This window comes from Carassius carassius, unplaced genomic scaffold, assembly GCF_963082965.1.
Source record: "Carassius carassius unplaced genomic scaffold, fCarCar2.1 SCAFFOLD_79, whole genome shotgun sequence".
In the NCBI taxonomy this organism is placed as follows: Eukaryota; Metazoa; Chordata; class Actinopteri; order Cypriniformes; family Cyprinidae; genus Carassius; species Carassius carassius.
This window is the reverse complement of record NW_026774991.1, coordinates 82,142-97,723: the sequence shown is the minus strand read 5'-3', so window position 1 is coordinate 97,723 and position 15,582 is coordinate 82,142. Positions and strand designations below refer to the sequence as shown.

The window sequence follows — 15,582 nt, the reverse complement described above, 5'->3', positions numbered from 1 at the left end:
AAATAATCGCTAGATTAATCGTTTAAAAAATAATCGTTTATCCCAGCCCTATAGACGGTGGGCCGAGGGGAGATTTCGTGTTTTCAAACGATCTGTGGCGAGGGATAACCCAGTTTTTTATATGTAACCGCTACGCTTTTCAACAAAGCAAATAAAAATTGTTGCCACTCAAACACTTTGCACATTACTATAATATCGGTCATTTTCTCCAGGTTATTTTCCCGGCGAATAGAGCAAGCAGCTACTTGCGGGGTCCGACCTGCATGACGTATTTGTTGCCTTCAGCCAATAGCGTGCGTGGAAAGTGTCGGCGATTCGTTTGTGAACGCACTGGCGAGCTTCGCGCCAAGGATTTAAGATTGTACTATTTAAGATAAGAACTATTTTACCTAATTTTGCTACATATTCAGTTTGACACAAAATTATAATGTAGAGGTTACGTTATACATTTATATTTGTTTTTATTTTATGTAACCAACTTTGTCATACGATATCCTATCATTTCTTTGTAATCTTTAATAAATACACCCTTCTGATTTAACACATTTGACATAATGGTATTGCTTGGAAACAGCGTCATGAAAAAATGAGACAGACAATACTTTTTTTCCCGCCCATGTTTACTTGGATGAAATGAAAAAACATGAAGTGCTGTATGCATATATTTGAGGGAAGTGGTGGACCCACCATTCCATTCACAGACATAAGTTGGGAGAAATTTATTAAATCAGTGTTTCTGTGGAAAGACCTTGAGGGCATAGAAGGTATCATTGCAGAAGAGGCAGTACAGGCATACAAGTTACAAAGCCAGGAACCTACAAACCAGTTAGTCAAACCAGCTAACACTGGCTACCACAGGGAGTGCTACAGTCATTTCACAAATATTACGAAGATAAAACGAGCACAAAGGAGAAGAGAGAAGGCAGTATCAGTTGAAGAAACTGCAAAGAAAGGTTGGTATTATATTGTATAGACAGGCAGTGCAGTATTGGACATACAGTACAGGTCAAAAGTTTGGAAACTACTATTTTTAATGTTTTTTTTAATGAGTTTCTTCCGCTCATCAAGCCTGCATTTATTTTATCTAAAATACAGGGGAAAAATTTAATATTGTGATTATATTATTACAATTAAAATAATTGATTTTCAATTTATTATACTTTAAAGTATCATTTATTTCTGTGATGCAAAGCTGAATTTTTAGGATCATTATCACACAATCCTTTAGAAATCATTCTAATATGATGATTCATTATCAAAGTTGGAAACAGTTCTGCTGCTTAATATTTGTTCAGAACATGTGATACTTTTGTATGATACTTTGATGAATAAAAAGTAAAACAAAACAAAAAAAGCAGCAGCAGCTATGTTTTTAAAATGCAAGTATTTTGTAACAACATATTTTATATATATAAATAAATATATAATATATAAATATATTTAAAAAAAAATCTTTTTTTAAATAAAATCAATACTTTTATTCAGCAAGGATGTGTTAAATTGATAAAAAGTGATAGTAAATAAGATTTATATTATTTGAGTTTTTTTCTTTTTAATCTTTTATTCATCAAATACATTAGCAGAACTGTTTGCAACACTCATAAAAAATCAGAATATTAGAATGATTTCTAATGATCATGTGATAGACTGATGTTACATGTGACACTGAAGACTGAAGTAATGATGCTATTTTTTTTTTTAAATCACTATCAAAGTTAATTTATATATATATATATATATTTTTTTTTCTACTCATTTATGCAGGCTTGAGTAGAAGAGACTTTCAAAAACAAAAAAATCGTAATGTTTTCTAAATTTTTGACCTGTACAGTGCAGAATGGACAGTAATATACAGTTAAGAAAGTAGTATTTACAGTAATATAAATTAAATATTATATAAGAGCAGAATAGATATACAGTATGAACAACACATACAGATATGTGCAGTGTAGTTGCAGTAACAACATAAGATTAGTTCAAAAAACTACTTGAAATGTTTTGGCAAACTTTTAAGTTGGCTTAAAGCCTAGCCCAAAAGTTAAGGCAATAAAGTTCAATAGACAGGTAGAAAGAAAAAAATAAATAGATAAGAAAAAAAAGAAAAGGTTAGAAACAAATCTAGAAAGAAGGATAGATAGAAAAAAGAAAGATATGAAGGAAGTAGGTTTAATTGAGTCTAGGACTTCAGGGAGTTTAGATTTGAGTTAACTTAATATAGCTACACAATGAATTAACTAATATAATAAAAACACCCTGCAAAAATGAACCCTTCCTATTATGGCCTCATTAACATCAACAAGGACGGACACCTGAAAGCTGTGAAACAGGTTTATTACCCATGTTAAGGGAACAGGTGGAACCAATATACCCTGCCGAAAGTTACAAACCATTTTTCTTTAATCAGTAATGTGGGGAAGGGTGCAGAACCTAAATCTATTGTTTTGCACTTTTAGTGGTAGAGGCAGAGGATGGTGATGCAACTCCAGTTAAAACACGGGCTCTGAGATCTTACGCCCGTGATTCCTGCACGTTCAAGCGGGCCCCACACCTGCTTCCAGTACAATGCATTATATGCAAACATGAGAAGTACAAGGTTCAGTCACACAGTAGGAAAAGGGTAAAAGAAAAGCTAACACAGTGTGAAACACTCCATGCCGGGAAATTGCTACTCGCCGCTGAAGGGAAAAGGGACGAGTCTCTCCTTCTCCATATCCAAGACAGGGACTTGGTGGCTAGTGAAGCACGGTATCACTTCACTTGCTATCGAGATTATACCCGGTATCTGACCACACACAAAATTAGTGAACATTGCAGCTTATAAGGCACACTCACTTAAGTCAAGACTTCACAAGTCTCATCCCTTCTTGAAATTCCTGAAGGCATCCACAACCTACCTTGTATATGTGGACAATCTGTCAGCTGACGAAATTGTGCATGAAGTTGCCGTCTCCTCTGCTTCCTCCTCATCTGAAGAAAGTGAAGGAGAAATGACAAGTCAAGGAAATATAGAAAATGGCACCAACACCACGGATGATTCTCGGGAGTTATATCACGCAGCAATGACACTTAAAGAAATCATTCAAAATACATCAAAAATATACCCAAAGCTACCATGGCCTCCAACAGCAAGTGATCTCACACTGGAAAATGGCATGAGTGTAGTGCCTCACCAACTTTTTAACTTCATTGCATGGATATCAGGAATGTCATCACAACCATCAGATGAACGTGTTGATGTCACTTACGAGGACAACAGAAAAATAGTGTCCACTTGTCAGGACATTATTACCCTGGCAACCAGAGGAAGGTGGCTCATGCCTAAACAGTGCTCACTTGCAATGGCAGTTCGGCATATGACTGGCTCTGCACAGCTTATAGGGCTGTTAAATGGTCTGGGTCACTGCTCATCTAATTCCCAGGTCCTTGAGCATGATACTGCCCTTGCTCATCTACAAATGGAGAGGGGAGAAATATACATCCCTGAAAAAATCAGTGATGAAGTGCCGGTGACTCTTGTCTGGGACAATAATGACACACACATTCCTGATATTACCAAGCTACATGCCCATCTTGGCGAAGACAAATGTGATGCCCTTGTAGGTCTGCATGCCTTTTCTGGATGTGACACAGTGAGCGCTCTGCATAAGGTTGGAAAAGAAAAAGCATACAAAAAACTAAGTTCAAAAACAGAATACATCACCATGTTTAGAGAACTAGGAACAAGTTTCACCCCATCACCAGAACTATGTGAGGCTCTGGAAGCTTACACGTGTGATCTATATGATCAGAAGGACTGCCAAGATGTCAATATTGCAAGGGCTAACCTGTTCAAATCAGGTAAATGTTCTGAGAGAGACTTGCCTCCAAACAAAGACTCCTTGCATAAACACATCCAGCGGGCAAGCTATCAGGCTGCAGTACACAGGAGGTGTCTTGAGTGCATGCCAGACATTCCTCCTCCTGTAAATCATGGCTGGAAGATGGTAGGAGATTTCTACGGAGTAGACTGGATGACTCTTCCGCCAGCTCCAGAGGCCATACTGGAACTTGTGCACTGCTCATGTAAAAAAACGAATTGTGTTAAAGGTAGATGCACATGTAAACTGCATGAGCTGCCATGTACAAACCTCTGTCAGTGTGTAAACTGTGACAATAAGTCACTTGAAGATGACTAGGGCACATGTGTGTATGCATGTACACATGTGGGGAGATGTGTGTTTGCTACTCTTGCAGAAGTAAATCTGTATGACAGGATATGTACATTATAACTCTGCTTTGTTTGATAGTCTATGTTTTTTTATAGTTATACTTATAATCTTGTTTGTTTTGCATGCAGTTTATGTTCTTTGATTGTGATCATCTTATTTCTAATACATACAGTTCTAACTAACGTTAGAGTTCTTAGCTCTCCAGTTTGAATATTGATTAGATTATTAGGATACTGACTCTATAACGTTATGTCAGATGTAACTGGTAATTAAATATATATGTCTTAAACATCAACAGGTTCATGTTCGCCTTGAGTTTTTGGCGAACGTTTGCAAAACGATCTGAGATAATTATCAACCAACATAAAGTGGAGCTGTAGTCTATGCGAGTTGGACGAAGTGTCACCGTTAGAATGTAATGTTTACACCAAATCAAATATGTAATCGCATGATGCGATTTACTGCCAGAGCAGTTAAATATGATATTCTAAACGGCTCTGGCTACTGCTAGTTCGCCAGCTGAAACGTTACCCTACTTAAAACGACACTAACGAGACGCTTACACACGTTTGAACAACACAGTGTACAAAACAAACATTTTATATAAATATATTCTAATTAAATGAATACTTACAATCACACAAAGAATGTCCTTGACGATCAATGCGCTGCTGGTGCTCGTGTCTGATAGCTAAATCATTCGTGTAACAGCTGTTCTAAATAAACTACATCTGATTGGATAGTAATAATCCCATGTCAGTATCTTGCCGCGCTATTGGCTCAACTAATATAGTAGGCAACCGCGTTTGCCTGCATATTTACGGATCGTGCATTATGATTTCGGGGAAAATGTGCAATAAATGGGAGTGGCAACACTTTTCATATCGTTGAGAATAAAACAACCGTCCCAACTTTACAAATCCAGGTTCTCCCTCCATGGGGATCATTCATTTCGAAAAGTAAAGCAGATACGGACCCTCGGCCCACCGTCTACTAGTCTCAGCGTTACCGTCTGGGCAGAACTATTGTTCCAGCCACCAAAGACAGATTCACAAATAACCTGCCTGATCTATCTCAACTGCTATTTGTACCCAAAAATACACATGAATTAGACGAAATTACTGACAACATGGGCACTATTTTCTCTAATACATTAGAAGCTGTTGCCCCCATCAAATTGAAAAAGGTTAGAGAAAAACGTACTGTGCCATGGTATAACAGTAATACTCACTCTCTCAAGAAAGTAACTCGTAGTCTTGAACGCAAATGGAGAAAAACTAACTTGGAAGTTTTTAAAATTGCATTGAAACACAGTATGTCCAGGTATAGACAGGCTCTAAAAACTGCTAGGGCAGAGCATATCCACAAACTCATTGAAAATAACCAAAACAATCCAAGGTTTTTATTTAGCACAGTGGCTAAATTAACAAATTACCAGACGCCACCCGATTCAAATATTCCACCAACGTTAAATAGTAATGACTTTATGAATTTCTTCACTGATAAAATAGATAACATTAGAAATACAATAGCGAATGTAGATTCTACAGCGTCTTACACTTCAGTTTCATCCATCGCACCCAAAGATAAACTGCAGTGCTTTACAACTATAGGACAGGAAGAGCTAAATAAACTTATCACTGTATCTAAACCAACAACATGTTTATTAGATCCTGTACCCACTAAATTACTGAAAGAGCTGTTACCTGTAACCGAAGAACCGCTTCTCATTATCATTAACTCGTCATTATCTTAAAAAAACACTATACAAATAAACTCGAACTGAATTGAATTGAATTAAATGTTTCTTGAGCAGCAGATCAGCATATTAGTGTGACACTGAAGACTGGAGTAATGATGCTGAATATTCAGCTTTGATCACAGAAATAAGTTACTTTTTAAAATATATTCAAATAGAAAACAGTTATTTTAAACAGTAAAAATATATGTATCCTAGTGTACAATGCGTATTTATTTTGAAGGTGATGAAGTGAAGTGTCTTGTGTTTATGCTCAAGAGGGCTCAGTGATATTTTAATAACAATATTATGGTGTTTTCTGTCTCAAAGAAGGAAAACTCACTGTTGTTGCCAGGTCTTGAAAGAAACTAATGCATTTTATGATGTAGATTTACACCATTTTAAAACGAGACTAAATTTAGTGGATGGCGGGGAGATTTGGGGGGCCTACAAAACCTCTCAGCCCCGGGGCCTCCCATTAGGTTAAGGCGGCTCTGATGGTGCCATAATGCTAAAAATGTTAAAATGTAATTTACATTTTAAATTATTTTCGTAAAAAAAAATATCTGTCGACATTCGGACTGCCAACCAATCAGCAAACAGCAGCTGACTGTGACCCCAGCAGTCTAGGATATAAACAGATAATTTTTGATTGCACATTGCTAGCTAGCAATATGTCGCAGAGCCCCCTTCTTAATTTTTTTAGCAAACAAACCTCGGCTTGATGGACAGCCGGACACAAGGGTTAACAATCTTTTCAAAAACCCAAGGGTGTGTTCCCAAACCTTCAGGCAATCCAACCAAACACAGATTGCTGCGCCTGTTGCGATCCTGTGAATCCACGACCTGTTGCTCGAGCGCGGCTACTCATCTATCGTGATCTGTACCAACTTTCTTTTGTTCTCTCATCTCCCCTGTAAGAAGATCAGTTTAGAACAACAACTGAGAAGTGAACTCGTTCCACATCAGCGTCAGCACAGTTCTGAGACTGTTCTCCAAGTGCACAACAGTGTTCGCCATCTTCACCATATCACTCGTGATCGCTGGCTTGGATTTCTTAATGACTGACTGTATGCCATCAGGGAAAGTATTATTAATGAATAAAACTGAAAATAAAATGACAAAATAAAAATAATCAGCAAAAAGGGGCCAAGCGTACAGAGCTCTACTCAAGTGCGACTAGGTTCATGAGCACATCACGTGACTCCGTAAATGAGTCTATTAAAAATAAAAATAAAAAAAAATAAAAAATATATATATATATACACACAGGTGAATGATATCATCATTATCATCATCATAGGCACCAATTTATGTTTCTACCGCTGGTTGGCCAAACTTTAATAATACCTAAATATATATCCAAATACAAAACCTAATGCATGCATCATGGATATACGTTGGACCATACAGCCATCTAATGATTAGAGGACAATATTACAGATGGTAAATGGTGTTAGGGGACAGCCCCCCTCTCCTTAGGATTGAAGGATTTTTCTGAATATGTGTTTATTGTAATAATGATGATTAATAATGTTTTCAACTCAAAAGTAAATATGCGCACAATGTAGTTTATACACACACACACACACACACACACACACACACACACACACAGTGGTGTGGAAAAAGTGTTGCCCCCCCTTCCTGATTTCTTTTCTTTTTTTTTTTTTCTTTTTTGAAAATTGTAACCACAATCAGTTTATTATGAGTCCATTTTTTTTTTTTTTTTGCATGTTTGTCACACTTTAATGTTTCCGTTCAATAAACAAATTTTAATATTAGTAAAAGATAACAAGTGAACACAACATGCAGTTTTTAAATTAAGGTTTTTATTATTAAGGGCAAACTGAATCCAAAACGACATGGCCCTGTGTGAAAAAGTGTTTGCCTCCTAAACCTGATAACTGGTTGGGCCACCCTTAGCATCAACAACTGCAATCAAGTGTTTGCATTAACATGCAATGAGTCTGTTACAGCGCTGTGGAGGAATTGTGGTCCATGCAGAATTGTTGTAATTCAGCCACACCGGAGGTTTTCGAACATGAACCGCCTTTTTAAGATCATGCCACAGCATCTCAAATAGGAGTCATGTGAGGACTTTGACTAGGCCACTCCAAAGTCTTCATTTGGTTTTTCTTCAGCCATACAGAGGTGGACTTGCATTATTGCCCGCTCTCATTCTTATTGTGGAGTCAGGGGCAGATTGGCCATCGGGAGCACTGGGACATTTTTCACCAGTAGGGAGCAGGTCGGTCAGAAATACATTTACATTATATTTACCAGGTGTAAAACAAACGGGGTTCAGCTAATATTTGTTTCTGTTGATGGATGAGCAATCTGGGTTCCCAGACATTACAAAAACAGCGATGAAAAAAAAAAAAATGGAGCATAAACGCAAAGGAGGAGCAACAACAAAGAAATCACTCACTGCTCTTGATTGAAAAGCTTTTGTAACTTTAATAAAGAATAATCTTTAATTTATAGTCCAAAATGCAATACTATTTTACATTTGATTAATTTATTAAATTTCTGTACCTAAAATCTAACTTTAGACCTCCCTAAAAAACCGTGAAAAGTGAGTTTATTTTATTTGCATCTTTAATCTATTGTATTTTATTTGTGCTGTTGCTTGTAATTAAAATATTCTTAATAATATGATAAAATATATATTTTTTGAAAGTATAGTTTTTCCATACACATAGCACATACAACGGTACTTGCACAAACTAGCGCACTGTTTTACATTTGGGGATACAGTATTTTTTTAGTGCCAAAATTGACCAGAAATTGATTTTCCATTTCTAGTCTACAATATGTATCCTAGTGTACAATGCGTATTTATTTTGAAGGTGATGAAGGAAGCAGCAGTAACTAGTGCTGTTAGTGCTCCTGCTGTTGAACAAGAGAGGGAGGACAGTTCAGCTTTTGAGTCAGGGCACGATCCTTCAGGGAAAGTTTAAGCTATAAGCAAAACTAAACATGCTGCTATACTCTTAGAAAAATATATGTGCTTTTATGATCTATAAGGTCATCCGTAGTAGGACTGTGATCATTGGGACATACAATTGATGGTTGCATAATTAATATAGATTATTGAAAGTGCTTATTTCATATTGCAGAGAAACTCAATGTGCAGAGTGAGAGAGAGAGAGATTCAGGGAAAGATGATAGAGAGTGAATGCCTTGATACTCCATATGATGTTTTTGCCCGTCCACAGTCTAAGGATTTTGATTTATTTTTTAAGTTTCACCCAATTCAAACAACTGAAAGAGCCAAATAGTTTATCAGTCTGGTGGACACATGAATTGTGTGGTGACTGCAGCAACAGAGGTGGCCTGGGGTGGAGTCAGATTCCCTGATTTACTGTCCCAGTCCGCCACTGCCTGTGCTCCTCCATATAGCCCCCCATAAATAAAAGAGGAGAAGTTTATTACAACACGTTTGTATTTTGATAATGGAAGATGTACACACACACAGGAAACAACATTATACACAAATCGCTTTAGTTAAAAGCGTCTGTCAAATTAGCACATATGTAAATATTATGTTCATATGCTCTAACAAATCATTTCTCATTAAATTATTTTATAAAACATTTTAAAAATAAAAAGGAGAGTCATCGTAAGATCAGGATTAGCGTTAACCCACATCGTTTCCTGCTCGAACTAGAGGGGGAGGGGTGAGTCATGTGACGCTCAGCTGGTTTCAGTAAGGTCCTGTAAACAACTGTAAAACGGCTCCCTGCAGCACTTGCTCTATATTTGTATTCGTCGTTTGACTGGAACAGAGATCATCTCATAATGTCTGGAAGAGGCAAAGGCGGTAAAGGACTCGGGAAAGGAGGCGCTAAGCGTCACCGTAAAGTGCTGCGCGATAACATCCAGGGAATCACCAAACCCGCCATTCGTCGTCTAGCTCGCCGCGGTGGAGTCAAGCGCATCTCCGGTCTGATCTACGAGGAGACCCGCGGTGTGCTGAAGGTGTTCCTGGAGAACGTGATCCGCGACGCCGTCACCTACACCGAGCACGCCAAGAGAAAGACCGTCACCGCCATGGACGTTGTGTACGCGCTCAAACGACAGGGACGCACCTTGTACGGCTTCGGAGGATAAACCGCTTCAGATCAGAGAACAAACCCAACGGCTCTTTTAAGAGCCACCCACACTCTCACTTAAAGAGCTCGCGCTGCTGTTGTGTGCTGAACATGAGAACTAACCGTATGTTCATACACTCGTTACAATTAAGTAGTTTACTGTTGGTTATAGATTAAGTCGTTGTTTTAGAGATGCGAAATGTAACAGGATTGTTACTATTATAATAATACTTTTAACAAAGCTGCATATTTTCATTAATGGGAATAACAAAGGTGTCACAGCATTGAGGATTTTTATTTCTGTTTCAGTTACAAAAATTAGATCAGAATGTAAATTTAAATTTTATCCAAAGCCACTAACAGTGTATTTAGGCTATCAATTTTTACATATCATGTGTTCCCGGGGAATCGAACCCCCAACCTCAGTTTCCCTTTTTGAATGACGAATATATCTGCAGAAATAGACAGTTGTGTCTTTTACACGCAGGCGCAGAACGCGCATTCTACCTAACAGTCGGCAGTAGTTCTCTCGTGTGTTCAAGAGCAGCTTTTTACCCCGACGCGAGGCAACAACACAGGTGGCTTTCATCAGCGCTAGTTCGTCGGCGTCGGCTTGGTGTGTTCCAGGCTTAATATGCATTATCAGCTGTTAGACCTTATATTAAGATGTGTGCCTTTCCAAATCATACCCATTCAATTGAATTTGACGCAGGTTAATGTCACTCAAAGAATGGTAACATTTACAAACAAAATTAATGGTCTTGAGCTAAATTTCAACTGTCCTAGATAAGGTTAATAATACTTATGCATGGAATAGTTATATATATTATTCCAGCCCTCCTTCTTCCTTGGTTTTCTCATCCAGCCCTGAGGGGGCTTCTGTTCCTCCAGGACCTGCTCCCAGAAAGTACACTCCAGTGGCCGCTCCTCCAAAATGCCTGCCCTGCCACCCACTCTTGCCTCCACCACCGCTGTCATCTGGCAGCCCCTCTGCTCGCCTCTAGTCCACCATGTATGTGGTACTAGCCCCACGGGACTGCCATCCTCCAGCGTCTCCCTCACCTCCGAGGCCCGGACTCCGCCTCAGCCCATAGTCCCAGCGGCTCCACCTCAGCTCCTAGCTCCCTCGCCTCCACCTTCAACCATTGATTCATCAGCTCCACCAGGGCTCCCTCGTACCACTGGATCTGCTTTGGTCAGGTGTCGCCCCGCCATTGGCTCTGGACCCTTCTCCACTGGCTGCGCCTAGTTGCTCTGGTTCTGCCGTGGATCTCTGGATCCCTCAGCTCCACCCTGGCCCCCCGGATCCTCAGCATCCTCCTTGGTCGATGGTTTTCTGTCTCCGGAGTTGAAAGCTGGACATTTTCTGCTCTTGTTAGTGAAACTCATGCATTGTTTGCATATGCTGTCACAAAAGTGAATAAAAAGTATTATTTTCCGAAACATTTTCATGAGCAATAAACACTTAATGTACTGCTTAATACAACACCATCTGTTCAAGAATAGTTTAACATATTCATATACTAATGAAGTGGAGTATACATGCTTTTATTAGTGTTTTATGATAAACTTCACTCAATATAACATTGTGACTACAGTAAAAAGGCATTTACTGTTCTAAAAACACAGTTCTGTGGCCATTATTGGAATTAAAAAGGTTAGAATAAACCCAAAACACAAATGATTGTTGTCATGCGGTGAATCTGACCAGTTGTGAAACAGCTGTGTGGTCATCTGCGCTCCTGCAGTCGCTCTGGAGAGTCAGCCAGCTGCTCTTAAGTTGTTCTCACTTTGATGCCCAGCATGACGGTCACATTCTGTCAGCGACTAAATTTTTAACTGGTATGCACTGCTTCAAAACAGAGTTTGATCAATCTGTACCAAACGCACCTATTGATTTATTGTCTTGTCATGTGGTTCGGTTTGCCCATCGGTTGGATTGTGTCATGTGTTCTGCATTTATTTGGTATAATTAGCCCTCATGTTGCCATTGTCTCTTGTCGAGTATTGTCCCTGTTGGTGAGTCAAGTCAAGTGTTTGTTTATTGTTTGGACACTTTGTGGATTAACCCGTTACCAGTCACCCCCCATTTTTGGCATGGAGACAGAAATGACATACCCAAAATAAAAAAGTTTCTGCTCATGATTCTTTCTGACTAGATACATAATCAAAATTTGTTCAGAACACACCGAGAGGAGAAACACCACACACAACCCTCACCGAGATAACACATACCGTCACTCGGAACACACCGAGAGGAGAAACACCACACACGACCCTCGCTGAGATAACACACACCGTCACTCGGAACACACCGAGAGGAGAAACACCACACACGACCCTCGCTGAGATAACACACACCGTCACTCGGAACACACCGAGAGGAGAAACACCACACACAACCCTCGCTGAGATAACACACACCGTCACTCGGAACACACCGAGAGGAGAAACACCACACACAACCCTCGCTGAGATAACACACACCGTCACTCGGAACACACCGAGAGGAGAAACACCACACACAACCCTCGCTGAGATGACATACACCGTCACTCGGAAAACACAGAGAGGAGAAACACCACACACAACCCTCGCTGAGATGACACACACCGTCACTCGGAACACACCGAGAGGAGAAACACCACACACACTCCTCGCTGAGATAACACACACTCTTACTCAGAACACACCGAGAGGAGAAACACTACACACAACCCTCGCAGAGATAACACACACCGTCACTCGGAACACACCGAGAGGAGAAACACCACACACAACCCTCGCTGATATAACACACACCGTCACTCGGAACACACCGAGAGGAGAAACACCACACACACTCCTCGCTGAGATAACACACACTCTCACTCAGAACACACCGAGAGGAGAAACACTACACACAACCCTCACTGAGATAACACACACCGTCACTCTGAACACACCGAGAGGAGAAACACCACACACAGCCCTCGCTGAGATAACACACACCGTCACTCGGAACACACCGAGAGGAGAAACACCACACACAGCCCTCGCTGAGATGACATACACCGTCACTCGGAAAACACAGAGAGGAGAAACACCACACACAACCCTCGCCGAGATGACATACACCGTCACTCAGAACACACCGAGAGGAGAAACACTACACACAACCCTCGCTGAGATAACACACACCGTCACTAAGAACACACAGAGAGGAGAATCACCACACACGACCCTCGCTGAGATAACACACACCGTCACTCGGAAAACACAGAGAGGAGAAACACCACACACGACCCTCGCTGAGATAACACACACCGTCACTCGGAAAACACAGAGAGGAGAAACACCACACACAACCCTCACTGAGATAACACACACCGTCACTCGGTACACACCGAGAGGAGAAACACCACACACGACCCTCGCTGAGATAACACACACCGTCACTCGGAACACACCGAGAGGAGAAACACCACACACAACCCTCGCTGAGATAACACACACCGTCACTCAGAACACACAGAGAGGAGAAACACCACACACAACCCTCACTGAGATAACACACACCGTCACTCGGAACACACCGAGAGGAGAAACACCACACACAACCCTCGCTGAGATAACACACACCGTCACTCGGAAAACACAGAGAGGAGAAACACCACACACAACCCTCACTGAGATAACACACACCGTCACTCGGAACACACCGAGAGGAGAAACACCACACACAACCCTCGCTGAGATAACACACACCGTCACTCGGAACACACCGAGAGGAGAAACACCACACACAACCATCACTGAGATAACACACACCGTCACTCAGAACACACCGAGAGGAGAAACACCACACACAACCCTCACTGAGATAACACACACCGTCACTCGGAAAACACAGAGAGGAGAAACACCACACACAACCCTCGCCGAGATGACATACACCGTCACTCAGAACACACCGAGAGGAGAAACACTACACACAACCCTCAGTGAGATAAGACACACCGTCACTCAGAAAACACCGAGAGGAGAAACACCACACACAACCCTGGCCGAGATGACATACACCGTCACTCAGAACACACCGAGAGGAGAAACACCACACACGACCCTCGCTGAGATAACACACACCGTCACTCAGAAAACACCGAGAGGAGAAACACCACACACAACCCTCGCTGAGATAACACACACCGTCACTCAGAACACACCGAGAGGAGAAACACCACACACAACCCTCGCTGAGATAACACACACCGTCACTCAGAACACACCGAGAGGAGAAACACCACACACAACCCTCACTGAGATAACACACACTCTCACTCAGAACACACCGAGAGGAGAAACACCACACACAACCCTCGCCGAGATGACATACCCCGTCACTCAGAACACACCGAGAGGAGAAACACTACACACAACCCTCGCTGAGATAACATACACCGTCACTCAGAACACACCGAGAGGAGAAACACCACACACGACCCTCGCTGAGATAACACACACCGTCACTCGGAAAACACAGAGAGGAGAAACACCACACACAACCCTCACTGAGATAACACACACCGTCACTCGGAACACACCGAGAGGAGAAACACCACACACGACCCTCGCTGAGATAACACACACCGTCACTCGGAACACACCGAGAGGAGAAACACCACACACAACCCTCAGTGAGATAACACACACCGTCACTCAGAAAACACAGAGAGGAGAAACACCACACACAACCCTCGCTGAGATAACACACACCGTCACTCAGAAAACACGAGAGGAGAAACACCACACACAACCCTCGCTGAGATAACACACACCGTCACTCAGAACACACCGAGAGGAGAAACACCACACACAACCCTCACTGAGATAACACACACCGTCACTCGGAAAACACAGAGAGGAGAAACACCACACACAACCCTCACTGAGATAACACACACCGTCACTCGGAAAACACAGAGAGGAGAAACACCACACACAGCCCTCGCTGAGATAACACACACCGTCACTCGGAACACACCGAAAGGAGAAACACCACACACAACCCTCGCTGAGATAACACACACCGTCACTCGGAACACACCGAGAGGAGAAACACCACACACAACCCTCAGTGAGATAACACACACCGTCACTCAGAAAACACAGAGAGGAGAAACACCACACACAACCCTCGCTGAGATAACACACACCGTCACTCAGAAAACACGAGAGGAGAAACACCACACACAACCCTCGCTGAGATAACACACACCGTCACTCAGAACACACCGAGAGGAGAAACACCACACACAACCCTCACTGAGATAACACACACCGTCACTCGGAAAACACAGAGAGGAGAAACACCACACACAACCCTCACTGAGATAACACACACCGTCACTCGGAAAACACAGAGAGGAGAAACACCACACACAGCCCTCGCTGAGATAACACACACCGTCACTCGGAACACACCGAAAGGAGAAACACCACACACAACCCTCGCCGAGATAACACACACCGTCACTCGGAACACACCGAGAGGAGAAAC

General features: G+C 41.5%; 1 protein-coding gene and 1 long non-coding RNA gene across 2 annotated transcripts; one reads left to right on the top strand and one right to left on the bottom strand.

Moving 5' to 3' along the window:
• Positions 1 to 2,158: 2,158 nt before the first annotated feature.
• LOC132133981 (uncharacterized) lies at positions 2,159 to 3,527 on the bottom strand. The gene is made up of 4 exons (XR_009429305.1): positions 3,334 to 3,527; positions 3,102 to 3,240; positions 2,895 to 2,967; positions 2,159 to 2,782 (listed from the first exon to the last, which is right to left on the bottom strand). It is a non-coding gene; the product is annotated as an uncharacterized LOC132133981 (long non-coding RNA).
• Positions 3,528 to 9,686: 6,159 nt separating this feature from the next.
• LOC132133974 (histone H4) lies at positions 9,687 to 10,109 on the top strand. The gene has a single exon (XM_059546882.1). The coding sequence runs from the start codon at positions 9,751 to 9,753 to the stop codon at positions 10,060 to 10,062; it is 312 nt and encodes a 103-aa protein (XP_059402865.1). The 5' UTR covers positions 9,687 to 9,750; the 3' UTR covers positions 10,063 to 10,109.
• The last annotated feature ends 5,473 nt before the right edge of the window (positions 10,110 to 15,582 follow it).